This window comes from Rhinolophus sinicus, chromosome 5 (assembly GCF_057876585.1).
Source record: "Rhinolophus sinicus isolate RSI-liver-muscle chromosome 5, RSI-T2T, whole genome shotgun sequence".
NCBI lineage: Eukaryota > Metazoa > Chordata > Mammalia > Chiroptera > Rhinolophidae > Rhinolophus > Rhinolophus sinicus.
In genome coordinates, this window is record NC_142505.1 from 77,632,618 (window position 1) to 77,660,354 (window position 27,737).

The 27,737-nt window shown below is 52.7% G+C and overlaps 2 protein-coding genes and 1 long non-coding RNA gene across 11 annotated transcripts in view; 2 read left to right on the forward strand and 1 right to left on the reverse strand.

Moving 5' to 3' along the window:
• The first annotated feature begins 6,390 nt into the window (after positions 1-6,390).
• LOC148758271 (uncharacterized) lies at positions 6,391-12,765 on the forward strand. The gene is made up of 2 exons (XR_016021343.1): positions 6,391-6,976; positions 8,338-12,765. It is a non-coding gene; the product is annotated as an uncharacterized LOC148758271 (long non-coding RNA).
• Positions 12,766-15,677: 2,912 nt separating this feature from the next.
• The window catches only part of JADE2 (jade family PHD finger 2), a 48,610-nt gene continuing 36,550 nt past the window's right edge, over positions 15,678-27,737 (forward strand). Inside the window, exons 1-3 of one of the 7 annotated variants that reach the window (XM_019740277.3) lie at positions 15,678-15,820; positions 21,069-21,252; positions 26,175-26,232. In XM_019740277.3, the coding sequence (XP_019595836.1) occupies positions 26,175-26,232 (58 nt within the window). In that variant the 5' untranslated portion in view covers positions 15,678-15,820; positions 21,069-21,252. Of the gene's footprint in view, positions 15,821-16,643; positions 17,382-17,526; positions 17,662-18,021; positions 18,136-21,068; positions 21,253-26,174; positions 26,233-27,737 lie in introns of those variants that run through there. The other 6 variants (XM_074313522.2, XM_074313523.2, XM_074313524.2 and 3 more) reach the window with 6 other exon arrangements.
• LOC148758272 (uncharacterized) lies at positions 17,663-19,414 on the reverse strand. Of its 3 annotated transcripts, XM_088798612.1 has the most exons (4): positions 18,909-19,414; positions 18,629-18,788; positions 18,201-18,403; positions 17,663-18,085 (listed from the first exon to the last, which is right to left on the reverse strand). In XM_088798612.1, the coding sequence occupies exons 1-4, from the start codon at positions 18,912-18,914 to the stop codon at positions 17,954-17,956; spliced, it is 501 nt and encodes a 166-aa protein (XP_088654738.1). In that variant the 5' UTR covers positions 18,915-19,414; the 3' UTR covers positions 17,663-17,953. The 3 variants fall into 3 exon arrangements, 2 of the variants coding, with proteins under 2 accessions (XP_088654738.1, XP_088654737.1); XM_088798611.1 differs by lacking the exon at positions 18,909-19,414 and having other exon boundaries at positions 18,629-18,890; XR_016021344.1 differs by lacking the exon at positions 18,629-18,788 and having other exon boundaries at positions 17,948-18,085; positions 18,324-18,403; positions 18,909-19,410.

Consider the following 27,737-nt stretch of genomic DNA (forward strand, 5'->3'; position numbering starts at 1 on the left):
TGGGCTGGTGACTCTTGTGGATTTCAGGGTGCCCCGATTATGGGCTGATTAACTATGAAGTACCAAGTCCCAGAGGGGTGGCCAACATCTGGGGCCTCTCAGGCAGCCCAGTGTTTTCTGGGATATGGTGGTATCTCGTTTACTCACTGTATCTGGGGCTGTGTCAGTCCACTGATGTCTTCTTACACAGGTCCAGGCCCGAGGGGTCTCGTGTATATACGCCTCTTCCTGTGAAGAACTGTTGTAGTTCCCCTGCTTAGCATCCATCCCTCCCTCTTCTGGTCACAGCCCCTCAATTTTCATCTGAGGAACTACTCCTCTTGTCATTTTCAGCTCGCGTACTTTAGGTGGAGTTAATCCCTGGCTTGAGAGTCACGTGTGAATCAGAGTTGTATAGCACACGATGCAACTCTGCACAGTGTTGGCTTGGAGATTGGCAGATGACCCAAGCCAAGCCATCAGATCCAGTCAGAGCCAATAGTGGGTATTTGAGTGACTCAGAAAAAGATGTCCTTTCCCCTGACCTTGGAGATATGAGCTGTTAGCCTGGAGCTGCTGGGTTCTCAGAAGTCCTGAAACCTGAGGTCAGCAAGTAGAGCTGTGGGGGCACAGGCAAAGAGGGAGGTGGCTTAACGGGTGACAGGGCCAGGGGGGAGCAGAGAGTCTCAGAGGGCTCGCCCTAGCCTTGTGCGAGCAAACCAGGCCGACCACTGCAAGTGAGGGGCCGGGACTCGTGAAGGTCCGTACTGAGGTCAGTTCCCCACAGGCCTCCCAAGAACCTCATGCTGCTCAGATACCCCCCCCCCCCAGCCCTCTGGAAGAAAAAGGGGAGCACATCGTATTGTAGGGCCAGGTCACGGGAGGGGCAGAGAGGCCAAGTTGAGGCCCATTTCAGACTTGGCCTTGGGCCCCAGTTTCACTCGTCTTTCTACATTGTTCAAGCTCCCCTAGATTGTCAACGGCCCGCTGGCCCAGCTCAACAGCATGTAGGACGTGGCCTGGTACCTGAGAGGTTTCTTCTGTGATGTTCACTTAAGGAGCGGGGCTGTGAAGCTAATGGCCCTGCTGCATCTTTTCTCAGGGAGGAGAGCTTCCCATCTCAAACGTCTGGATGGAAGGAAAAGGGCATCATTGGACCATTCCAATGTTAGGAGTCTCTAAGAGTACCTTGCACACAGTAGGTGCTTCCCAACCCTTGTTGAAAGGCTGGAAGGAATAGTTTTCAGCACTAGGAGCAGGATCTGGGTCTGCCTTAAAGCCAGATAAGTACCCACTCTGTAGGCTGGAGAAGCCTCATGGTTGGACCCAGAGGCAGGAGGACCTGTCCCAGCCCACACAAAAGTCCCTGGAGTGGCTCAGTTACTGCAGAGGAGTGCCAGCTTGGGAGACGAGGCACTGAAATCAGAGAGAAGCAGAGCCTGCCTATCTTCACCCCCCTATACAGATGGGCAAACTGAGTCTTAAAGAAAATTGGTGCTTTGTCCCCACCTCACAGCTAATCTGCTCAATCCTGGATTAGTGCTGTGCTATGATGCCCACGCCTTTCATCTCTCTCTCCTCCAGTTCTGAAAAGCATCACTGACCGCTCACACACAGCCACACCCAGCCACTGTGTAAAGGGTCACATAGTAAATATTTCAGTTTTTGCAGTGCGCAGGTCCACACAGCTCTCTGTTGCAGTTACTTGACTCTGCTTTGTCATATGAAAGCAGCCAGAGACAATATGTAAATGAATGGGCATAGCTGTGTTCCTTTGTTTATGAACATTAAAATTTGAATTTCTTATAATTTCCACATGTCATGAAACATTCTTCTTTGATTTTGTTTTCAACCATTAGAAAATATAAAAACTATTCTTAGCTCATGGGCTGTACAAAAATAGGCAGAGGGCCACATCAGGCCCTCAGGCCATCGTTTGCCAATTCCCTGTTCTAGAATGTGCTGTCCTGGGGCTTGGATTCCCAGAGTCACTGAGGCGGTAAGTCAAGTCATACCGAAATCCCGGTGGTAAGAGAGTGACGAACCGTTCTGGTTTGCCCAGCACTGAGGGGTTTCTTGGGATGTGGGAGTTTTGGTGCTACAACCAGGACAGTCCCGGCCAAAGCAGGACAGTTGGTCACCTGGTGGTAATCATTAACCCAAAGAGACCGGCTTCAGGAAGTGGCCCGGCCAAGGTTCTAGTGCAGCCCTCGAGGGCCTGCCCCATGCACTGCTTAGTCCTGTGGTTTGTGGTAGGGCTTTGTCCCACTCTGCCTGCCCTCAGTAGAGAGATGCTCCCTCCTCCAAGCGAGAAAACCTCTGTGGTCTGGGCTCTCTCAAAAGGCAGGAAGTTGAATCATCAGCTCCGGTTAACGTCTCAGTCAGCCTGTGGGTCTGCCCCGGAGCTCAGGGCTCCAGGCCCAGGGGGCTGGCTCCACCCTTTCTTGCTGCTTTCTCTCACCAGGAAAGCTCTAGAGGGAGGCTTCCCATGAGACTTCTGAAGAAACGAGAGCTGTTGAGTCAGGTGGGCAGGAAAGCTGGATGGCCGTTCAACCCAGGCTGTCACCCAGCTCCAGCCTGAACTCCCTGTGTGGCCTTCAATGAGTCCCTCGCCCTCTCTGTTTCTTGGCTTTGGCTTCTACCACAGAAATGCTGATTCTTGAAATGCCCTTGAATTAAGAGCGTGGATGATGACCAAAGTGAGAGCATCCTGGGTCCCTGGAGGACTCTTTCTAGCCTTACAAGCAGAGAGGCAGGACACTCAGACACATATCTCCATCTCTCATTCACGTGGGAGGCGGACCTGACCAGCCACCCCGGTTTGGACTGTGGAGGCTTTAGGAAGGCAGCAAGTCTGGATCTGGGGGGCTGGAGGAGAGGGGCAGAAAAGGAGAAGCCAGTTAAAGAGGGATACTCACCAATAATGACAACGATAATCATACCATCTGTTGTTTACTAAACACAGATTTGCCAGCCCCTGGATGATCTCATTTGATCCTCACAATGACCCTTTAAGAGAAAGACTATCATTATTTCCATGATAAATCAGGCAAATGAAGCCCAGAGAGGTTAACTACCTTGCCCATGGCCAAACAGCTACCCAATAGCAGAGCAGGCATTAACTGCTTTATTAGACTGTAGCTTTGAGGTTCGGGGCCTATGGTTCAGAAAGCCCATAGGTGCCAGGGGGAGGGATGAGCTTCCCAGAGAAGTCAAGGGTAGGTGGGGGGTAAAGTGTTCTTCCTCCTTGGTGCTGTATAAGGACGTCCAGGAAATACCTAACAGTCTAGGGTTTGCTGGGCTTGGGGATCGTGCCCTTGGATAAAGTTGATCTCAACCCACAGATTCTCCAGATTGTCTCCGAGGACCTAGTGAGGAAATTGGACACACAGCAGGATTTGGCTGCTGAGCTTTTACTTTTTGAGCAAGGGCGGCTGGCTCTGCTTCATCGGTGCTCGTGGGTGTCTGTGTGCCCCTCCCTGGCTCAGCGTGGGTACCACACTCAGGATCCAGACGGTGGGCCACCAGGCCCATGCCATGCCCTGCTTGGTTTCCCTCTTCCTCTGTAGGGAAGTGGACAGTGAGAGCATGGCAGGTCTAACTGCACGTGGCAGAAAACAAGTCTGTAGGGTCATTAACAGGTGTGCTCCTGAGTGGAGGCAGCCCCCAACTTAGCTTTCCTCAGTGGCCAAGTGGGTCGATGATTCTAGGAAGAGGCCAACCCAGCTATCCAGGCCACTGACTGGACCCCCAACATAGGCTCAGGTCGGGCCCGGAGATGCCTTCTTTCTGTTGAACAGCAAGTTCGAAATCATCCTTAGCCAAACCCCTCTCCAGGGCACCATGAAATTCTGCACAAAGCCCTTAATCTAAAAGGGGTTTTGTTCATGTCTACTATGTGGTCACTTACTGAATTGGTAAGAGTGGGGATTTTAGAGGCTTCATTAACCTAAGGACCTACTAGGAGCCAGGTCTGGACTGAAGCCTTAGGATGGAGGTAGGGGAACTGGAATCTGAGTGCAGGGGCTGCGGCTATGCTCTGACCCCCACCAGGGGGCCTGCATTGGCCCCCTGGCCTCAGGGGCCAACCCATCCTTGCAGACACTTGGCTTCTGTTACTGGCTATTTTGGGCAGCCCCGAGCTAGACTTGATTATGGCAAAACTGAAATAGTTTCTTGTTAGACGTGGTTGGCTCTCCCTTCCAAATGAGCCTTCTTGGGACCCTTGGGGTCTTGTGGTGAGCACCCCCCCATCCCACCCTCCAGTCCCTCTGGCAGGAAAGGCGGAGCAGCCCAGACAGCCCAGCTCACTGAGGGCCTCTGCAGAATATGAGCTCTATGGGCACATGTGGGGCCGAGAGCCAGTGGCAGGCAATGCCTCAGGTCCTGTCTGGGCCCGGCCTCTTCCCTGTCCCCAGCTCTTCCCCACTCGAGAAAGGGCAACACAAGACTGGCCCGTTGAGGACACTGGGACTGTGCCAGGGAGTGACAGTTCTGGGCCTCTCCCCGGGCCCCAGTCCTTCCCAAGTCCAAAGGCCACTAACAGCCCAGTGGCTGAGAGCATGTGGAGGGGCCGATCTTCAGGCAGCTGCAGGACAAAGGAGGGTGGGCCAGAGAGAAGGAAGAGGCTGAGCTGAGTGCATATCCTGGGGCCTGAGTGCATCTCTGCCTGGGCAGGGCTAGGCCAGCAGGCTACCCTCAGCTTCCCCACCCGCTGCCCTCCACCCCGCAGCCTGCGCCTCTGGACAAAGCTTCTTTGATCCCTCCTGCTCCTGGGGGTATCCTGTAGGACTTGAGTGAGATATCACCAGGCTGCCAAGCTCCAAAGGCAAGTCCCTGCCCAGCTACTCTTGGCAGACCGTCTCCCCTCCAGGGCACTTTGGCCTTATCAGGGCTGGATGCTGTTAGACTTGCCAATGGTGGAATTTCTGACCCAGGGCAGGTGGGAGAGGGAGATCATTTGGGTCAGGGGACCCTTTGCAAGCCCCTCAAATTGCCTCAGGTGGGCAGTGCTGCACTGCAGTCCTGGTCACTAGTGGAGCCGATAGGCTCGATGGGGCCCCAAGTGGTGGGAGCAGGGGGACCTCAAAACTCACAAGGAGCTCTTTGGAGATGCAGTGTGGCCAGAGCAAGGGAGACTGTCGAGCAGTCAGGGCTGTTTGTGTGGGATAGCTCTGCCTCAGAGGTGGTAAGTGCCCATCGTGGGGACATCCAGGCACAGTGAGAAGGCTGGGCAGGGATGGAGAGGAGGGAATTTGGGAATGGATGAGGGGCTGGACTCCAGGCCTCGGGCTCCCTGACTCTGGGTTTGGCACGGAATAGGGAGGGGGCTGAAAGGGACAGGGAAGAAGACACCCATCTGGGTACCGTGTTGCAGACTAAATGAGCCTTCAGACTGCGAGGATCTCAGAAATCAGAGGAAGGCACCAGCGCTTCCTGGTCAGTGTCTGACACTGTTTCTTGAAGAGGTAGGCGGCTGATCGAGAAAGAAAAGCTGTCAGGACAGGGGGACTATGGGAGCAAGAGTCTGGAGGTGGGAGCATTCCAGGCAGGTGTAAGGACCAGAGAGCCACCCAGGGGAAATGTTTACAAAGCTTGAGTAATGAGGTGGCAAGTGGTGGAGAGCTCTGGCCCTTCCAAGCTCTTGCCCACTGTTATGGGTTGAATTGTGTGCCCACAAAAAGGTACATTAAAGTCCTAATACCCCTTATTTGAATGTGACCTTGTTTGGAAATAGGGTCTTTGCAGATTTAAGTGAGTTAAGATAAAGTCATCAAGGTGGGCCTTAATCCGGTATGACCGAGATCCTTGTAGAAGTGGGAAATTTGGACACAGACATAGGCACACATGAAGAACGCCACGTGAAGACACAGAGACACACAGACACAGAAGGAAGACGGCCATGTGAAGATGGAGGCAGAGATTGTAGTTATGCTGCCACAAGCCAAGGAACACCAGCCAGGAGTCACCAGAAGCTGGAAGAGGCAAGGAAGGATCCTCCACGGGAGGCTTTAGAGGGAATGTGGCCCTGCTAACACCTTGATTTCGAACTTCCAGCCTCCAGGACCATGAGAGAACACATTTCTGTTGTTTTAAGCCACCCAGTTTGTGGTACATACTTTGTTACAGCAGCCCTAGGAAACTACCACACCAGGCTGGTTCTGCTGCCGAGAATACGCTTCCACCTCGTCCCTTCTGGCCAGCCCTCTCACCTGCTTCCCGTCCCATCACCTGTCCCACGCAGGCAGAGTTGAGTGCGGTGTCTCTGCGTAACCCCATGCCGAGCCCTTGTGCATTAGATCTGTAAGGTTTGCTGGCCAGCCTGCATCCCCAGCTACCCTGTAAGCTCCTCAGGGCAGGGCCTGGCCTGTAGTAGGGCAGCATGGTGCCTGGTACACAGTGGGTGCTCAGTCAAGGTGAGGGGAATGGAGGAGGAGTCGAGAAGTTTTGAGCCCCTTTCAATCAGGGATGAGCCATCTGCTCCTCCACAGCCTGGCCTAGCTCAGGTGGGTTCAGGTCAGTCCGAAGAGAGGTAATAGCATCACCCACATGGGCCACTGCCGGCCCCCTCCTGGCCCTGTGTGAGTCTGAATAATGGGGAAATTCCTAAACTTCCCTTGCAATTAGGCCATTAGCCCTCGGAGTTTGCCACAACATCACTGCTCAGGTCCCTCCAACAAGGGGACTGTGTCTGTGGCTTGATGACTCATCCCGCAGCCTTGGGCGGGACCCAGGCCTGGGGACTGTGCCAGCCAGAGCGGGCTAGGCACTTGGACAGCCCGTTGCCCTGACCCAGGCCCCAGGAACGGAGTGTACTCAAGGCTTGAGGACAAAAATCTGGAGGCAGGGAGGCGACTCTCCTTTGGACTGAGATCTGAGTGACGAAAAGGAGCAGGCAGAGGAAACCGTGAATTCAAAGGCCCTGAGGCAGGAATGAGTGTGGCACGATCAGGAACTGAAAAGAAGGCAGGAGAGGCTGGAACATGGCGAAAGAGAGGTCAGTGGTAAGACGTGTGGTCATCCACCTGGATGATCCAGAACAATCTCTCCATCTCAACATCCTTAAATTAATCATATCTGCAAAGTCCCTGTTGCTATATGTAAGTGTAATACATTCCAGGTTCTGGGGAGCCCATCGGAGCCATCTTATGGGGGGGACACACTGTCCTCTCTCATTCTCTTGTCTGTCTCTCTCACTTTCTTGCTACATTTCTGTTTTCCCATCTATCTATTGGGATCTGACCACGGATCTATTGACCTGTCACCTGGCCACAATTTATCTCTCTTCCTACCCCTTTATCAAGTATCAACAAGTTATTTTTCAATCTATCATTCCTCCATGGCCTGAATCTTTCAATTGATAACTGCCTCACCCCTCAGCCATTTATCTAACAAACTGGCTTTTAAATTCAATCTATCATTTAGTTGTCCTCTGTCCATGATGAATTATCTATCAACCATCTAGCTCCATATTTGTACATGTGTCACATATGTGGACGTTCTTTCTCAATGTCTACAAATAAATTATTAATAAATAAATAGCCCCTGAGTGCTTGCCATGTGTCCAATTCTACATCATGGGTGGGTGAGATAAAGGGTTGATGACACCCCAGTAGCCATATGAGGTCCTTTTTTGTCGTCGTCGTCATCATCACCATCACCACCACCATTAATGTCATCACTGCCAATCCATGCGCACTGTTTTTATATGGACTTTCCAGCCAAATCCAGGCTGTTCTAGTCGGCCTTTTGCTTACTAGCCATCCTGTGTATGAATAAATAATGCAGACTCATTTGAACTCGATCTTAGATAGAGTGGGGGTAGAAAAGTATATCTGCTGGGCAAGCATCTTATGCATGAAATAACAAATCCTAAAGTTAAGTGGAAATTATTTTTAGGTTGTCTGGGCAGATAGCACGGAAGATGGGGACTCCAGGCATGTGTGGGCACATGCAGACACACAACACAAACACACATGCATGTGGGTACCCACAGATGCACATGTGTACATGCAAACACATGTGTGCCTTCTCTCTTCCCTCTTCCCTGACATAATGGCTCCTTCCTGGCTCCCTCCTCCTCCCATGCACACACAGGGCCAAAGCAGACATCTCAGCACTGATTCACATCCTACCTCATCTTGTTTCCAGTCTAGGAATCTCGCCTCCCCCCGGGACACCTAAGATCTGCTTGCCTTTCCTTGAACTTTGTGGGCAGTTACGGAACAGGGATGTCCAATGGCAGAGGTTCTCCAGAGACGCCCCCACTGCCCAACATAGCTCCCTCTGTCCCCCAGGAATCTGCCTCTCTTGCCCCAGCTGGATGCCAGGATAATGCAGGGTTTTCTTCTTCTGCAGGACTCTCCTAGAGGAGCTGTATTAGGTGGATAATCGGCCTGGAGCTGGCCTAGCTGAGGATCAGCTCGACAAGAATTCCTCTGTCCAAGCATCTTCATTGCACAGGCATTCAGTGCCACTTCCTTTCCAGGCCTCTCCCGCAGACCCTGGCTGGAGATCCAGCACATTTGGAAGCAGCTCGCCACCTGCCAGAGCTGCAGGTCCTGGATGGCCAGCAGTTACAGTGTCCAAGGCCAGCCCAAGCCCACAAGTCACTCTGTCCACAGCACGAAGGAAGAAACAGCTTGCTCACTAGTGCCTGCAGGAGGCTCCCAAGGCAACCGCCTCGCACTCTGGAGCGCTTCCCAGCAGTGGGAGGCTGCTGAAGGCCAGGACACCATTTAGGAAGCCTGGACTGGGGTGAGGCACCTCTTGGGGCCAGCTGGCCTTGCTGCTTCTGGTTCCACACTGAACCTTGATCCTATCCTATACTCGACGCCATCCAAATCCAATATATGTCTCTGTCCCATCCGGTGGTACCTTCAGGGAGGGACCTCACCTAACACATCTCTGCAGCCTGCAGCCAGCCTAGAGTAACCACAGGAATTGTATGAGAACAGATCTGCACCTGCGTACAGCTCACACCATCTCAGGCCCAGAGCCCAAGTCTCGGCCTCAAGCATTCTCCGTCTCTCTCACTCAGCCCGGAGCTCCATCAGTCAGTATCATTAACCGTTTATGGCCCACCAGGTAATGAACCACCCCCACATTTGCTCCCTAAGGAGTCAGGCTGGGTCAGGTATCCTCAAGCCAAATGTGCTTGGCAGAAATGGTACTCCACCTGTCAAAGGAGGGAGCTCCCCCAGGAGGCCATGCTGCTCAGGAACTTCTCTCTTCCCACACTGGGTCCCAGCCCCAGCAAGGCCCATGCCCAAGTGCCAGCAGACCAAAGGCCAAGTGGGGCTTCTCCTGCTCCTGCTGGAGCTCAACGTCCATGGGAAGGCTCTGGAATGGACCTGGAATCTCAGGCGGGGCCCGATGGGACCTTGATGTTGGGGCCCAGAGGGGGCCAGTTGGGGCCCAGGCCACCCAGGAGTCAGCACTGAGGCTTAGACCAGAGGGCAGGCTTCTTGCCCCTGGCCACCAGGACGACACTCTAGCCCATCATTGGGCTGGGAGAGTATGTCCTTCCACCCAGCAATGCTTCTGTCCCTGGAGAAGTCTAAGCACCTGGGGGGCAACGAGCGCTGCCCAAATGCAAAGGGCTTCTTGGGGCTCCCCCAGCATCACAGGGTCAGCCCTTCCTCTCCATCTCCACAGCCCAGCCCTTCACCCCTTCCCAGCCTCATCCCTACATTCCAACACAGGCATCCGGTCATCAATGTGACGAGTATCTTTCCAAATACTTGGTTTTCTCTATGAAATCACATAGATCTGTGTGTCTGTATTTGCATAAAAATGTAGACTTTTGTAGCTATTTTTTTTAACGTGAATATTAGCCTGAAACTTGCTTTTTTTTCCAGGTGTACAATAAAGTGATTCAATGAAACTTACTTTTCACTTAACACTTTCATTAGGGCTCTTTTTACATCAGACACACAAAACCACATAATTCTTTTTCCTTTTGCCTTCTCTTTTGCGCTGTGGTTGATTTCGCCCATTTTCTAGTGATGGACATTCGTTATTTCCACTTTTTCTCTGTTACAAACAATGCTATAATGACGTTCTTAAACAGATCTTGTGTCCACATCAGAATGTCTCTCGGGGGTAGATTTCCTGGAAGGAGACTGTATGTTGTCGTCTCCTTCCACCCTGGGGCTCACCTTTCGCCTGCAAGCAGCTTACTAGTATATTCTCCTGTACAAAGGGCAGTTCCCTCTTCAGGAAGAAACCTAGGGCCCGCTATTAGCATCATATTCTATATCTCACTGCACTGCTGTGGACCAGGCAGACTCCGCCCATCTCTCTGGATCTGAATTGCCATCTCCATGCACGTCCATCTGTGGGCCTTCTCAGGAAGCTGACGGCCATTCTATCCCACAGGCTCCCAAGACAGCTTGTTTTACCTTGACTGTCCTGCAGATGCTTAAGGACTTGTCTTCCTAAATGGACCTAAGTCCCTTGAAGACAGATCTGGACCTGGAACCCACTGCCCTAAGATAGAGCCTTGTTTGTATAGGTGCTTGTTAAATGCGTGCTATTTCCAATAAAACCAAGTGACCTCCCGCGTGGCTATGAACTCATCAGTAAATGCAGGGGAGGGTCTTTGAAAGACTGCCAGATGGGAGGAGATTTACTTTGATTTATCAGAAACCCTGGAAAAGGTGACAGGGTTTTGCTTGGACTGTTCAGCTTGACTTGGAGCCAGTGCCTTTGGTTCTTGGTGGTTCTTGGATTAGGCCAGGGCCCTCACCTCCGAATGGGGCGTCTCACACTTCGATTCTGGTCAAGCTGGTCCCTGACTTGGCTGGAGTTACTGTGTGCTGCCAGCTTCCGGGGAGGCATTTAGAAACTCCAGGGATCTACTTTGCCTTCTGCCATCTGTGACCACTGGGCTGGGTCTGAGAGTCTGAGAAGGGACAGGTGGCCTGGCTGGCACATCATCCAGACATCTCCTAGGGCTGGTCACTACCATCCCTACACCAACTGGCAAAGGCTCTGGAGGGGTGCCTCTCCCAGGCATGCATTTATAGTGCACCACAGAAAGAGCCAAGGCTAGGTTTTGCCAGGGCAGTGTCTTCAGCCGCAGACACAGCCCTGGGCAGCTTTCCTGTCTGTCCCAAACTCCAGCTGCAGCCCCTGCCTGGAGCCTAGGAGGCAGAAGCTGCTGGATTTGTCCTCTCGTGAATGCCGAATTATGTGCTTTGCACAGGGCTTGTCGCAGAGTAGACAGCCGGCAAATATTTACCAAATGACCAACAGAATGAATGTTCTCCCTCCTTTAGAGGGGGCCACCTAATGCCACTCACTATATGTGGGAGGATAAGGATTGGATTCCAGAAATAGAGGAGACAGAAGAAAGTGTGAGTAAACCTCACCTGCATTTGTACAGTCTTCCCAGATTTCATTTTTTTCCCCTTCAGGATTCTCCAGAATTCTCCAGAAACTCTACTGTGAGGGCAAGTGTTGTGACCCCATTTTCCTACCCCATCTAAACCTGTGCTACAAGTGTGATCTGTGGACCAGCAGCATCTGGGGCTTGTTAGAAATGCAGACTCTCGTGCCCTAATGACTCAGAATCTGCACTTGAACAAGATTCCAGGTGGTACATGTGCACGTGCATCTTTGAACAAGTACGGCTTTAAGCAGCTAGTGATTGAACATAGGACTTCTCACCTGGCACAGAGACTAGCTCCTAGAGCATGTGGCTAACTCCGGGGCTTCTGCGTACCTTGATGATTGAGACAAATTATTGAGTCAGGTACTTTCTGTCTCTCCAGCCTTTGAATACTGTCTAGAACATAGTAGGCACTCAGTAAATATTTGATGAATAAATGTTGAATGATTCTCGTGCTGTTTTCTCCATTTTGTGCTTAGGTATGCTGGACCTCTGCTTCTGGACATAAATTACAAATTATTAGAAAAGAATTTTTATTCCTAATAAGGACCCCTGGAAGAACAGCTTTTGTCAAATGGGCAATTATTGGTGCCAGGCCAATGCTTGGTACCCGGTGGATAAGCTCTCTGTGTTTTACAAAGTGTGGTTCAAGGCCAAGGGCATCAAGCATGACCAGGTGCTTATTAAAAATGCTTAACATGTCCAACGCTGAGCCCCTTATCCTTTCCTAAAACCTCCTCCTCCTAGTTTCCCCCATCTCGGTTAATAACAACTCCATCTTTCCACTGGCTTAAGGCAAAACTCTGTCCTCATCTCTGACTCCTTGTTTTCTCATACCCCATCAACAAATTCTGCAAAATATATACAGAATGTCACTGCTTCCACTGCTACCACTCTAGTCCAAATCTCTTACCTGGTTTATTTCAGTGACCTCCTAACGGGTCTTCCTGCTTCAGCCTTTCCCCCTTGCGTCTGTCCTCCCTCTAGCAGCAGAATAACCTGTAAAATCCAGTGTCAGATTGTGTCACTCTTCTGCTCCAAACTCTCCATTTTACTCTTAGCAAAAGCCAAATTTCTAACAATACCTATATGATCTTTTCTTTGCATGTATACATATCAAGCACATTCCTGCCTCAGGGCCTTGGTACTTGCTGGTCTCCCTATAGACAGGGAGATTCTTAACCTTGGAATTTGTGCCATGGGCCCTTTATCAGTTTGTGATACCTGTGGACTCCTTCTGAGTATAATATCTTCAAATCCATAAAACCAGTTACATAAATTATAAAGAAAACCAATTCTATGGACATGCAACTCTAAAAATACTTGTAAATGTGTAATATAGTAATATGTATTTCTTTAAATTCATTAAATTACAAGAGCTGGCAGCATAATTTTGAAGTAGTGATGTGTATGATATTTTAAGCGATTTGCCAAAACTATAATGTGGTATGAAAATATCTGTGATTTCTACTAGCAACAAGTCACAGGTGCTGCTAATATCACTGTGATTTGTTGTCTGCATTCATAATTGAAGGACATGCTTTCAATTGAAGTGAAAATACAGGTATAATCTTTTTTCCCGTCTAAGGTGAAGACCCCCATGAATTCTATCCACAGACCTCTGGAGGGGGGTGTCTGTGGACTCCAGGTTAAGAATCCTGGGCTTAGCATGCTCTTCCCCCATAAACCCTCATAGCTCACTCCTTCACCTCCTTTGACTCAAAAGCCATCTTCTCACTGAGCTCTTCCCTGAGGACTCTTTTTAACTTATATCCCCACATTCTCCTACCCTCCTTTCCCATTTAATTTATCTCCATCGCACTTACCTTCAAATACAATATTTTAAAACCTTTTTTTTTCATTGTGTATCTCTTTCCACTAAAAAATAAGTTCCATGAGAAAAGGCATTTTTGTCTGTCATGTCTGTACAGTGTCCCCAGCACCTAGAATGGTGCCTGGCATACAGAAGACACTCGATAAATATTTGTTGAAAAAAATGAATGATTGTATCTCCAAGAACTCTGTTTCTTTTCTTTTCTTTTTTTTTTTTGTAAAAAGTTAATGATTTGTGAGACTTTTAATAAACATTTAAGAGTTATAATTAGCTTTACAGCTATCATTCTGTTAACATTTCCAAGGTTAACCTTAAACAGTAGCAGAGAGCTGTGGAGAACCCAAGGATGGCGGTCCTAAACAAGTCCTTCCAAGGACTCTTTAGGGCACCTGGGTCATACCCAAACTCAGAGAATCACCTCACAGGCAAAGTGCTGCCCATAAAATTCTTTCTTGCCTATACAGCAATCAGGCCTCCAACCCTAATCAAACCAATAATACTAATACTTTTCATTTCTGGCAGTGTGGTAAATGGAAAACACATAGCGTGTTTCCCCCAAAATAAGACCTAGCTGGACAATCAGCTCTAATGCGTCTTTTGGAGCAAAAAATTAATATAAGCCCCGGTCTTATTTTACTATAAGACCGGGTATAATATAATATAATATAATAAATACTAGGTCTTATAAAATATAAGACCAGGAATATAATAATATAATATAATATAATATAATATAATATAATATAATATAATATAATATAATATAATATAATATAATATAATATAATATAAATGATATAATAAATACAATACAATATAATAACATAATACCAGGTCTTATATTAATTTTTGCTCCAAAAGACGCATTAGAGCTGATTGTCTGTCTAGGTCTTATTTTCCGGGAAACACGGTGGGTCTCAAAGTCAGCTGGACTAGATGCCAGTTCTGCCACCACTTGCTAGCTGTGTGACTGTTGGTAAGTTACTAACCCTTTCTGGATAGGTAAGATGGGGTTTTGCAGGGATGAAATGGGTTGGCTCACACAGTGCACAGCAGTCTGTGCTCTATAGATGGTCATCCCCTCCCTCTTTAGGTCATTTTTCAGCTGCTTGCCAAGGATCGTGAGACCTGATGGCTAAGAGGAGCCTGTGCAGTCCTCTCCTGCGTGTAAGCCCTCTGCGACTAGACCTAACCAGAGCAGTCCCCTTGGACTGGCGCATTAGAAATTGGTGCCTTCACTCCCACCTCAGATGTGTGGCTAGACTGCCATCTGGACCTTGACCATGAAGTCCTTGACCATCTATCACAGCTTTTTCTCCTGGCCTTCCCTTTTGACCACACTGGGAGATCTTGTATATGTCCTCAAGGCGGGTAAAACAGAAATCACTGTCCCCCAGTTTTTCAGTGTTAAGAGCTTTCAGAGGGCAGAGAACACACTCACCTTTCTAAAAGGTAAGCACCAGGGAAAGTGCTAACGTGCACTACGCACTGAGCAGGCCCTGCTTTACAAATATAGCATGTCTATGTACACATATACATATATGTCTGTGTGCACACATGGCCTCAGGAACCCTGCCACCACCATTGTACAGAAGAGGAGAAAGCGAACCAGACAGATGAATTAACTTGCCTACATCAAGCAGTTTCTGAACTAACTGCAGAGCCAGGATTAGAACCCAAGTATTTAAGCATTTTGTTACATGCTCACAGCCACATCCGTCTCCAGGCACTGAGCTTGGGGTTGGGCAAATTCTACCAACTGACCACTGAGAGCTAGAACCAGGTCTAACTGGGAGGTGATACCCAGCCCCTCAATCTTGCGGGGCAAGCTTCCCCAGACTTTGTGAATGAAGGCCAAGGAAATGTTGCACTGACTCCCTTTGAGCTCCTATTTCTTTCTTGTAAAATGTGCTTATTTCAGCATCCATCATCTCCCTTTTGGTTGTGTAGACAATCCACTGTCAGATGGTTTGTGCTGTTATTATGAGTTTGTTTATTATTAGATTTATTTCTCCTATAGGCAAATGTGTTCACAACATTCCATTGGGGAATCTTAATTGTCACATAAATGTCATCTTATGTAAATTGAATATTTATCTTTCTATGGAAGGGGGTGTAGGGGAAAGAAAGAATAAACAACCTTCAGTCTTGGAGAGGGAAGGCGGTTCTGTCCCAGTTCACAACTCACCCATGTGCCTTCAAAGCCAAAGGTGAGCTGAAAAATTATTCGATCATCTTTGAGGGGCAGCCAAAACGGAGGGGGAAGAAAAAGTTGGCAATGATACTTTTGGGATGTTGGGCCAGGCTCCCAGGTCTCCCCCCGCCAAACCCCGCCTGAGACCAGACCACCCCCTCCCCAGCTGAGAGCATCCGGAGAAGGCAGCAGCTTGCCCCTCACTCCTCCCCATCCAGGAGGCCAGCCCTACTCCTTCCTCGAGAGAAGGTGAGCGCGGCGGGCGCAGCGAGTTGAGTGGGTGTGGCCCACGGCTCCGGGAACCGACCCAAGGCCCCGCCACCGCCCGCAAGCCGCCCGACAGTCCGCCCGCCTGGCGAGCGCAAGCTCTTCTTCCAGAAACTGCGAGGATCCGAGCGCACTGTTTGTGCACCACAAGGTCAAGTCGGGAAGTGGAGCCGGAGGAGGAGGGGCGAGGAGACGAAGGGTGGGGAGAGGGGCGTCCCGCTTCCTCGCCAAGTGCCAGCCCTTGGAAGTTGCCCCTCGGTTTTTAACCCTTTAGGGAGAATGGGAAGGACAAGCAAGGGGAACGAGATACCCCAGGGCAAACTCCTACTGGGGCCAGGACGTGCAGCCACCCACCCACCCATCACTGCGTTCCCCACCCCCCGGAAATGCGGGGCAGAGATGGGTGCCAGGAGGCACCGGGCGGGGGGAGGGGGCGACGAACCCGAGAGGGACCCTCTCTAAGGACCGCCCCTCCTTTCTTCAGGTCGCCCACAATTTCAAGTTTCCCCCGCCCGGGATGTTACGTTCCATCTGCTGTGGGTGGGGGAGGAGGGCCGCGCCCCCTCCCCCAGACTCGCGCGCGCCCCTCCCCTCTGCTCCTGCCAGCACTTTCTGCTCACTTCTGGCGTTGTAAAACGCCACGCGTTTTATTCGAGTCGCATTTTTAAACCAGCGATTCAGGAGCAGGGCCTAGGGCGAGGGTCTTTCAGCGCCGGAGCCCTGGGAGGCGGGGTGCTCAGTGCAAACCTCGTTCGCTCCGCGAGTGTCGCCTTCAGGCTGTTATTTGCAAAGAAACGTCTTTTTGACGCAGGGAGAAATGGCAAATTTTAAGTACGTCATTAATATGGCGCCAAAAGATTTTTTTAAGTATAAGCTTGCTTTTTTTTTTTTTTAAGGTTGCGGGGGGCACCGCCCGGGTCTGGGGCGCAAAGGGGGCGGGGTGTGAGCAGAAAGTGTGAGTGAGAGAGTGGAGGGGCGGGGTATGTGTGTGAGTGTGTGAAGTGTGAGCAGACCTGATGGGACTTGCACGGGCGCAGCCGCCGCTCGGGCCCGGCCCTGGGGACAGGGCGGGCTGGGGGCGCCTCAGAGCCCTTGGGGAGTCCGAGCTCGAGGTGTAGGCAGGCGGGCGGCCCGGCAGGGCACCCTTCTCCCAAGGCCTTGAACGCTACCTGGACCCGTTGCTGAAGCCAAACAACTGGGTGCAGGGGGTGGGGGGGCGGGCGACGGGGGGGTGTCAGGAGTGGAGATCCGAGTGAATAAGAAAAAAGTGGCTACTCCCCCTCCCTTGCTCCTCCCGCCCGCCCCCACCCCCACCCCAACACATTTTTTTTTTCTAAAGAGATCACAAGGAAGTCTTGGTTTAAAAAGAAACAGAAACATACACAGGGGGTTGGTGAATGGTGCCGACCGCGGCCATCGCAGTTGGAAGCTATATTTTGGGGGGGTGAGTAGCGTCCATGGAGTTACTTTGCTCCCACTCCTAGCGGCAAGGGGTCGGGTCCGGCAGGCTGACCGTCCCCAGTAGGGGTGCGGGGCCGGGGACACCGCGGGCCCCGCCGCCTCCCTCGCCGCGACCCCGGATGGATGCGCGCCCCCCGCCCGCCCGTGCCGGCCCCTGGAGCTCCGGATTTCGGGAGCATCCTTCCCGCGCCGGCCCCCGCCGCGGCGCGTAGCCGAGGGCAGCGCCCCTTGGAAGGGCACCACAGAGCAAGGTAAGATCCAGCCCCCAGCGATGGGCCCTGCGCATCTCCACAGCGTTATTTTGTGTTTTTGCAACAGATCTGCCAGCGCTCCTCGCTCCCTCGCTCTCTCTCTTGCTCACTCGCTCCCTCTCTCCCCTGCTGGCTGCCTGTTCTAGGAAGCCAGCGCGCGGGGGGGAGGGGGGGATGCACAGCACAGGGGAGAGAGATTGCGCATGTTGGTCAGTCGTGTTTTAAAGAGTACATTGCGGGGAGGCTGAGAGGGGCGCATGCAACAACAACTTTTGGAAGGGTGAGCTTGGCGACCTTCTTTATTAATGACTGCGGCAAAGCGCCCCCGGGCCGGCGAGGGGGCGCGGGCGGGCGGGGGCGCGCCGGGGCTGCAACTTGCCCCGCGGGCTCCAGCCGGGCGGAGGGACTGCGGCGGGAGACCGGTGTGGAGGGGAGGTCGCGCGGCCGGGGACGGGGGTTCGGAGGACCCAGAGCCAACTGCCCTCCTGTCGCCTCGAGTTTCATTTTGTTGATACGCAGCACGTCCGGGCGCCGAACCGGGCTGAGCCGGTGCACATGACCCCGCGCTGGGCTCACGTGCAGCCGGCCGGGTCCCAGACACCTTCCGGGGGCCACTGCCTCCGCCCTGTCGCCCCCTCTCCGGGTTGGGTGCACGCGGGCGCTGCACGCGGGGGCAGCATGCTCCGCTCCCGGGCGCGGAGGCACTGCACAAATTAAAACAGTTTTTTGGAGGGGTGGGGGACGCCCTTTCCAGGTGAGTATGGAGGGTGCGCGGCCCCGGCGCAGGGGGTGCGGGTTGGGGTCGGGGGCAGCTCCCACCTCCAGGGCTGCGCGGGAGTCCGGCGGGGGAGAAGCGCTGAGAGAGTGGAAATGTACCGGCGGCGGCCGGAGCGGCGGGTGCGCGCCCGCGGGGCGACGGCAGGGGGCGTGGCCCTTGTTTACCTTATCCCAACTCAGCCGGTTCGCGTCCCACTCCGGGGATGGTTCTGCAGTCCCCGGCCCTTCGCCTCCGCCCCTGCGCCCTGGGTGGTACCGGGAAGACGTAGGCAAGTGGCGGCCCCAGCCTGGGACTTACACACCTGACCCCCAAATGTGTGACACTGCAGCCCCCGCCCCCACCAAGCGCCGCTGCAGTCCCTCTCCCGGATCCCGGTCCGGCCCCGCCCCCGGCAGTGGCATCTTCCCGGCCTCACCTCCTTCCTCCCTCTCTTCCTCTCTCTCTCCCTCCCTCCTTCCCACCCACTCGCCTGCGCCTGCGGAGCGGCTCCCGCCCGCTGCCTCCCCGCCAGTGTGCGGACTTGTGGCTCCCTCTATCCATGGGCCCTGAGACACCCTCTTCTCCAGGCCAAGGGATGAGAGGGGGTCAGCTAGGCCATCAGTAGCTGTTGTGTCAGAAGATGGGGTTGTCTGCGAGACAGGCAGGAAGGCTTCACTGTAGCTTCCAGACGCCCAGGACATCTCCACACACGCACCATGTACCCCACCACACACAGCTGCCCACCCCCCAAGGGGATCGGTAGCCCTTACCCGCATCACCTAAACCCCTTCCTCCGCCCCGGGCGTCTAGTCCACCTCCCGGCGCCGCCCCGGGCCCGAACCGCCTCTTGCCCTTCCTTCGCCTAGGCTGGAGCCCCCCGCAGCCACCTCCGGCTCCTCCTCCCGGCTCCTGCGGTCGGAATCACGCCGGCGCGCCTCCAGCCTGCTGTCCCGCGGACTACCTCCAGGGGCAGGCTGGAGGCGCCTGCCACCCCACTCCCAATCCCCTTAGCTTCTGCCGTCGGCCCGGGCACTTGACTTTTTTTTACCACCTTCGCCGCAAGTCTCGTGCCCAGGGCTAGTGGGGGCGGGAAGGGCTATGTTTTCCTTTGCCCCGTGCCAAGGGCAGGCTGCAGCCGGCAACTCCGATCTCTGCAGATTTGCAAACCTTGCCCCTGCACTTGGCAACCCCCACCCCCATATACTGCGGGATTCCGAGACACAGACGAAGTTTCACCCAGGGGCTGATTTGCAGGGGGTCATCAGGAGGCATCCTGTTTGCACTCAGCATTGCCAAAGGGGAGGGGCTGAATGGGCACGACTGACCTGTCACCTTGCTTTTGTTGGAAGGGGAGGAGCGCTGAGCTTTGAGCCCAGAGAAGCTGTCAGGAGAATCCCCTTAACGGTTCTGTAGCAAACTGAATTCTGGGCCCGTGTGGTGGTAGGGCTGCCTGGCCCCTCCTCTCCAGGGTGGCATTAACTCCCTTCACTGGTAAAATTCCCAGTAGGACATTTGGCAAAAGGGCCAGGCAGGGAACTGCCAACCGGGTCTGGCCCCGTTTCCTGGGTTCCCAGGGTGCTGGCTTCTCCCCTACCCTGACTTCCTCTCTCACCTTTGGGCCCCAAGTGAACATCCCTCCTGTCCCATCTTCCTGGGGCGGGTTGGGACTTGCAGAGCCATCTAACAAGCAGAGGAGGGAAATAACAACAGAATAACTGTAAGGGGAAGGAATGAGTAATAAAGCCGACCCAGGCAGGGAGGAGGGCTTTCATGTTTAAGAGATGCTATTTGCTTTTTAGGTCACAGGCTGCAAAAACAAGCTTTGATCCGAAGTGGGCGAATAATTTATTGAGAAAGTTTGCATGGTAGAAAAAAAAGGGATGTTTGTTTGATCTGGAGCCCTCTCAGTTGTCCCAAGTGCTATTGGCTGTTGTTTAGAGTGGAAAAGCATTTGGTTCCACAGCAAATGCCTCGCAGAGGGAAGTCCTCGCAGCAGGACTCGCAGTGAATGTTGGATTTGAAACTGTTTGGCCAGGGGTCTCCCCAGCACTTTTGGAGATGAAGTGTTTAAGGATAAAGTTGTTTGGGCTCAGGATGCAGCAAATGTTTCCAGAACATTTCCCATCCAACATGCTTTTCCTTTCCCTAAATTGCCTGGCTAAATGGCCAGTAACACTGTTCCAAGAGGCGGTTAGAAATCTCCACTTAGCTTTCATTGACAGGTGAGGTGGGACTGCTGCTCCCAGTCCCCAGGTGCATCCCAGAGTCCTGACGTTAGGCCTTTGACTGACTTCCATGTCCTTGAGAGTGGGGGCAGGGAGTTCTGGTTAACTGGTAGTTAACTGGTATTCCGGTTACCAGGGAGGTAGTTTTCTGATACCCAAGATTCAGGTCAGGTTTCCAGTCCATATTCTTCACAGCTCATCCAGCAGGCTCCTTGTGGGCTTCACAGTTCTCCCTTTAAGTTATCTGAGGGGAGTCCACATCAGAATTGTGAGGAGAGAGGGTACTCCTGGCTTTCCCTGACCTCCACATAGGACCCTTACTATGTGGCTCAAAGCTTAGGAATCCAGGAAGGTTCTCAGACAACCCATAGGACTCTGGAGTACCCCAGCCACACTCTGGAGTGGCATTGTAACCTAGTGGGACAGGGCATGCCATCTGGAGTCAGATAGCTTAGATTTAAATGCTGCCTATGCAGTCACCAATGATGACAGTTATTCTGTGTCTCAGTTTCTTCATCTACAAATAGGGTCAATAACAGTACGTACCTCATGGTGGGTGTATAGGTTAAGCAATATGGCATAAAAAAGAATAAACCGAAAGGCAGGTTTGTGGGAAGCACTTGATTAGTTAGTATTAGTTTTACTATTATGAATGATCTGGAGAGGGCCCAGATACAGTTTTGACCTTTGATCTCTCCCCTTTAGGCTGGGCTGAAGAGCCAGCTCCCTTCTCTGAAGAAGGGATGAGAAGCACTCTGCAGTTGCCAGTGGGCAGCCATCTGTGGGAGCAAGCGGACTGAGCTCTGCCCTCTCTGAGGTGGAGGGTAGGGTGAGAGGTGCTGAAGGACAAAGTAGACAAAGCCCCTTTCATTCTCCCAGGAGCTCCTCGGTATGTCCCCAGAACTGGGCCTGGAGAGTGGGTGTGGGCAGCATCTTTGAGGGAAGCTGGGTGCACTCTGGGACACTTGGAATTGCAGGTGGGCCATGATGGGTGTCGGAGGAGAGTTCGGGCTTCCTTGTGCTTGGAGAAGCAAGTTTGAGGATCTTGTGTACAAAATCATTTTTGTAACGGCAATTACTGTCCCTGAGAAGGCATTAAAGTTAATGAGAGATAGGAAAGAGTGGGGCTCTGACCCCCGTTTAAAGCCATTTAAGAGTGTGCAGTTCTTGTTTTCTGAATGTCTGGCCTTGCCGACACAAGGAGGCACTGAGGACAGGTTTTCCAGCCGAAATATCATTAAATTGTATTAGCATCTTATTACACACACGCCTTAGTGGTCTGCCTCAGACAGGGAGAGTTTTTGTTTCTCTTTGAAAGATTGTGTCTGGAATGGTAAATTGCCTGTTTGAAAGCCTCCCCCTACCCACCCACCCCCCTTTTTTAAGGAGGAAGACGAAATCCTGCTGTGTGTGGTGGCAGTCAGGGCAGGCCTGGTGGCCCCAGAGAGGAGAGTCCAGAGGCCACGTTGGGGTATTTTAACTGCCCAGGGAGCGGCTGCAGTAGCAGGCCTGAAAGGCCCACTGTTCCCAGGGTCAGCTGGAAGGGCGTTAATGGAGGCCCAGGGTGTTTATTTGAGTTTATTTGCAGAAAGGTCTTTAAAGGGGGCTGGCATTGGGCATTGGTGTTTCAAGTCCAGACCTGAGGCCCCCTCTAAGACCAATGACTAGTGCTGCCAAGAAAACATCTGCCACCAAATTGCTGCCCTATTACTGAGTTGACATTGATCATTAGCCAGGAGTCCAACCAAATAAAGCCTCCTGGAAAATGTGTGAGGTGAAGACGGGGAAGGGGGCTGTGAAAACAGGACGAAATCTTGGGCTGGGGTGTTTGTTCCTGCACACTACAGGCAGGCCAGCTGGGCTGTGTGGTCCCTACTCTTCTGGAGGGAGGGAACAAGAATACACTCAGTATTCTAGTAGACATGTCTCGTGTCCCTATTATGTGTGGCGTGCAACGTGAGGAGGGCCTTGGGGCTCCAGCGGGGATCCACACAGACTTAACTCTCATGGAACATACATTCTGTAGAAGGACATTCAACAAGTAGCTCAACAGGTACAAATTAGGGTGGATACTGTAAAGGTGGTGAATAACGGTTGATGAGCTTTCTTTAGACAAGGCACAGCCTCTGTGACATTTACACTGAAACCTGAAAGATGAAAAGTCAGACACGCATAGACTGCATAAACCATTATAGGCAGAGAGCCCAACCTGTGCACAGGTCTTGAAGCATGGACTGTTAGGCTTGTTTCAGGAAATGAAAGGAGGCCTGTGTGGCTAGAAAGTGGTGGGGAAGGGGTAGTGGTTCGTGTGAACTTGTGAGGTAGGCAGGGGCCAAATTATATAGGTTCTCGTGGTCAGGAGCTTGAGTTTTGTCCTTTGGTCAGCAGGGAAGCCTTTGAAAGATTTTAAATAGGAGCATGACATGATCTGATTTATGCTTTTTAAAGATCATTCTGGCTGCTGTGTGGATCCTGGATTAGGAGGGAGCGATAGTAGAAGCTGGGAGATAAATGAGGAGTCTGGGTCTGGACTAGTGTGGTAGAAGTAGAGATGGGGGAAAAAGGGGTGATTCACGGTATGTTCTGGAGGGAGAGCCCACTGGACTTGCCAAGGGTTGGCTGTGGGGTGGACGATGCACAGAGAGGCCGTGGTGCTCTTCCATTGAGGGGACCCTCTGATACCCACACTCCCAAAGAAGAGATTCCTATCTGTGTCTCCATGCTGGGGATGGTGTGGGGGGTACAAATGGAGGGAAAAGGGGACTCTTTCCTAGAGTCTCGTTTGTAGGAAGGGTTTCAGGAGCACTTTCTGTCCCCAGAAGCAACTACCTTGTGATACGGAGGTTTTCTGCCAGAGCAGACCTTGCTTGGGAGAGATTGGAAGGGCCAGTGGAGGGAAAACCCAGAGGCCAAGGTCAACTTTCGGTGCCTGCCACCTGCATATGCAGCCCTGGATTTCAGCTTTGGGGAAGGAGTCCTCCCTGTCCCCCGGTTGGGGTGGGGGTGGGGGGGTCATGGGGCAAAGGGCTGTCCCACAGGGACGCCCAGGTCTCATCTAGGGCTTTATTAGCCACTGACAGTGGAGGCCCACCTGAGGCAGGGGAGGCCTTTGGAACAGACTTGGTTCAAAGGAAAGAAGCCTCACTTGCAAAACAGTGGCTTCCCTCTGAAGCCTAGTTATTATTCCAATTAAGCCGCCACAAAATCTGCTCCCTTAATAGCATCCTGCTAGGAGGACTCTGGGGCATTTCATGGAGGGCAGGTTGGATGGGGAACTGGCCGAGGGTGGGGTGCAGGTCTGCATGCTGGCAGGTCACTGGTCCTAGGCAGCAGGAAACAGCATTATGAGAAGGGTGGCAGCGGTCGGGGATCATGCTCCAGAGGACCTTCCTTACTGTATAGTTACTGCTCCCTGTCAGGTAGGCGCTGGTAGGACTGTCCACCTGGCCAAGGTGTTAATAACTAGCACCTATGTGGAGAGCGGACCACTGTGCTAAGGGCCTTAGGCTGCTCTCATTTATGCTCACCAGCTGATTCAGCCCACAGATCTGTTTAGTTTGGCCCTCTCAAAGTGTTTTAAAAATTCTGAATCAGTTGCCAACATTTTAAGTTCAGGAGATTTACATGAAAATCCAGATCCAGTTTGTGTCCTCTGGGAGGTGTATCTTTTCCATGGTCCCTAGTCTAGTGAGGGGTAGAGCTAGGATATGAACTCGGCACCGCTGAATCTAGAGCTGCTGCTTTTATGCTATGGGGGAGCCTGGCTTGGAAATGCCCGCTTTGCTAGAAATGAAGAGCAAGGCAATTCCTGGACAGCCCATTGCAGGGGAAAACAGGTGGGTGCACTTATAGCACCTCCTACTCCTACCCAACCTGTGGCAGGGCTGGTTGGTAAGGTACAGGCTAGAGTCGGGGTTCTGTTCAAGTCACCTTTGTCACCCTCAGACCCCAGAGGACAATGAGGATGGGCTGCCGTGGATGGTGGGGCATCATTGCCCCATTTAGTCTGTGACCTGGGCCACTGGCCTGATTGCACTCTGCTGCACAGAGGCAGGGAGGTTTAAGGTCAAGAGCATGGTCTCCTGAGTCAAATAGACTTCTTATGAGCACTGCAATCTGGGGCAAGTCACTTAACCTCTCAGCTTCGTTTTCTTCTGCAAAAGGGAAGCAACTGTCTTGCCTACCGGCACCTAAGGTTTGCGCTGAGGGCTTAGTGAGGTCCCGTGTACCAGGATGTCTCCCTCCCCTGTTGCCATGTGTGCTCTCGTTGTTCCCACCACCCTGCTATCCCTGCTGCCCACACCAGCAGGCGTCCCTCCGTACCTCCACACCCTCTGTAGAGCTGCAGAGCTGGGCAACAAGCAGCCCCCATGAACCTGTCATCCTGATCCCCGCTGCGGGACTAGGGTGGAGAGAAGCTCCTGGCTGAGGTCAAGCCCGAGGCAAGCCAGTCCTCCTGGTCAGCTCAGAGGTCTGGGGAGTCACGCTCTGCCGCAGGTCCCGGTCTCTGCAGGGCTGCAGTAGGAGAAGGGGAAACGCAGACTTGGGCAGCAGCAGGTAGCAGGTGGGATCCCAGGCAGGGTGGGGAGCCTGGTTGGCCTGCAGCTGGGCTGGGTAGCGAGGCTTGCTCCCTGCTGACCCTGGCTCCTTGTCCTATGCTGTGGGGAGTGAGGCAGCCCAGGGTCCAGACTAACAGGAGCATGGTGGAAAGCGCTCTGGGCCGGAGCCCCAGATCTGTTCTCACGTGAGGACTCAGCCACTGGCTAGCTGTGAGACCCAGGGCGTGTTAACAAGCCGCTCGGTGTGCTGCTCTCCAAGAGGGCCCGGGAGCCAGCTCTGCCACCCAGGACTCTGCAGGATTAGAGGACATAGTCAGTAGAAAAGCACTTCCAACAGGCAGGAGCTGACAAGGGCACAAAGTCAGCTCAGTGTGGGCTCAGGGATCAGGCCACATGGACTCAAATCCCAGTTCAGCCGGTTACTAACTAGCAGGACGAGGCACTGAGCCTCCCCAGTAAGCGAAGCTAATAGCTTACAACTCACAGGGCTGTTAGGAGCAGGGGTGGCTGAGATGGTGTGGGGAAAGGGATGAGCCCGGCATGGGAGAGCTGCCCTGCTTACCTTGAAGTGAAATACTGCAGTCGAGATAAAATTGGTTTGTACTTCTATCTGGAGAAGAACACTGGGGTAGAGAGGGAGCCTAGCCCAGGACGAGTTACCCTGGGCCTGGTGTGTCTCAGGGAGTCAGCTTGGAGCCTCCCTGCCCCCACCCCCATTTCCACACTCCTCTGGCTGCCCCGCTCAGGATGTGTCCTCAGTGCTATCTTGGCTGGCTTGTCCTTAGATAGCATGGTCCTACTGGAAAAATCAGTCTTGTTTTCTCTGCCCTTCCCTTCCTTGGCGCCCAGCGGGGCACCAGTTGCAACTCATGGGTGATAGTGGATTCGCAGGAGGGCATGAGTTTCCTTGAGTGGAAGCTGGGGCTGGGCAGGTCCTAGTCGCTGTTTAGCCTGGGATGCTGACTCCCCGCCCCTCCCCCCCCCCCCAGCCCTCCCTCTTTTCTTAGACTCCAACTTCTTTGAGGCTCAGGGCTCAGGAGGTGGGGGATGCAGCCTCTTCTCCTCCTACCCCACCCCTCCCTAGGGTGGGTGGGGAGGGGGTGGGACTGGCTGAGGAGAAGCCTGGGGCAGGGCCTTGTTCTCTTCTGCTGCAGCCGGTGAGTGTGGGGAGGTAGGTTCCTGGTGATTTTCTGAGAGAGTGAGGATTTCCCAAGCCGCCTGTGAGTATAATGGGGTCTGCCTTTTGTTGCAGATGGAAGAGAAGAGGCGAAAATACTCCATCAGCAGCGACAACTCTGACACCACTGACAGTAAGGTCTTCCATTTGGGGCTCCTGCAGGGAAAGCATTTGAATACTTGCCAGGCCCAGATTGGGGAAGGCTGCCCCGTGGTCTCAATGTTGGTTAAAGTATAAGTCAGATCAGGTCCCCCTTCTCCTAAGGAAGTCCCCACACCACTCTGGCTCCCGGGGCCTTGCTGTCCTCTTCACTCTAGGATCACATCTCTGGCCCTGTGGTTCTCCTGTTGGGTCAGGGCCCTAGAGGAGGTCTCGACACAACCGGAGACTTGTCACTATTCTAATTATCTGATAAGTATCATTTCCTAATCACTGGTAAGCTCCTTGATAAGAGGGGTCATGTCTTGCTCACTGCCTTATCCCCAGTTAGATCAGACATGTAATAGGTGTTCAGTAAATATTCGCCTTACATATTAATGGAGTCTGACTTTCATGGGATGTCGGTAATAGAACCCAGAGGTAGACTTGTGTATGGGCCCAGAGTGTTATTTGGATGTCTTGGAGAGGGAAGGCATTATCAATGAGAAAATAGGGCTTAGGGCGCCTCTTCTGACATTGGGGGGGACGTTTGTGTACGGTGAGAGCTTTTCTCAGAAGGCAGCTCTTCTCAGCTGCCCAGGAACCTGGGCCTGCATGAACTGGTTGGAGTAAGGAGTTCCCTTCTACCCGGTGTAGGGAGAGAACACTGCCGGCAGGATCCCACCTAGTGGTGCAGCCTGGTGACTGCCAGGGAGGCCGTGCCTGGAGCCCTGCAACTCCAGACCCTAGTGTGTTCACATATGTGGTGAGCACCTGGGATTAGGAAGATCACCAAGGCCTCTTAGAGCTCCCAGGGGTCCGCACCCCTCCCTCTGAACAGGAGCCTGAGACAGATGCACTAGGATAGTGGGTCAGGTCCTAGTCCCTTCCCCTCCTCCAGGTCTCGTTTGCTGTCCTTTGGGGTCTGTTTGCTCAGCTTGGCTCTGGTGTCTAACCTGGCCAGCCCTTCCTCCCTGCGGCAAGAGATCACAGCGTCTGGCCCTCTGTGGCTGCAACCACGCTGCCTGTGGCCTGGCTCAGTAGAGCCGAAAAGAACCGCATCCTCTACTTCTAACTTTATTGCAGGCAAAGGAAACCTTGAGGGCGGAGCGCCTGCAGGTGTGGGCTTCTGGGCAGCCGAGCCCTGGGGCTACATCAGAATTGGGTCAGACGGAGGCGAACTCCTTTTGCACCGGCACCTACCACTGTGCCCACCCATGGCAGCTATTCCTTTGACCCATAGGGATGGAGGCCTCGGACCCTCCTAATAGCTAATGTTTACTGAGGCCGTGCTGTGCGCTAGGGACTGTGCTAAGATTTACAGGCATGGTCTCATCGAATTCTCACAACCCTTGGAAAGACAGTTACTCTCTTGCTCCCATTTTATAGAAGAGTAAACTGAGGCTCAGAGATGAAGTCATTTGACCAGGGTGACAAGCTAGTAGGTGGCTGAGCCAGGGCGCTAGCCTGCTCTGGGTCTGCCTTAGAACAGTGCTCTTC

What these genes read in the sequence shown, in the direction of transcription:
- LOC148758272 (XM_088798611.1), bottom strand. Translation starts at nt 18,839, where the DNA reads ATGTCCTGGGCGTCTGGAAGCTACAGTGAAGCCTTCCTGCCTGTCTCG. An exon ending in GAGCCGCTCCGCAGGCGCAG is followed by an intron (nt 18,404 to 18,628) that starts GCGAGTGGGTGG and finishes GGTACCACCCAG; the next exon opens with GGCGCAGGGGCGGAGGCGAA. An exon ending in ACTCCCGCGCAGCCCTGGAG is followed by an intron (nt 18,086 to 18,200) that starts GTGGGAGCTGCC and finishes TAATTTGTGCAG; the next exon opens with TGCCTCCGCGCCCGGGAGCG.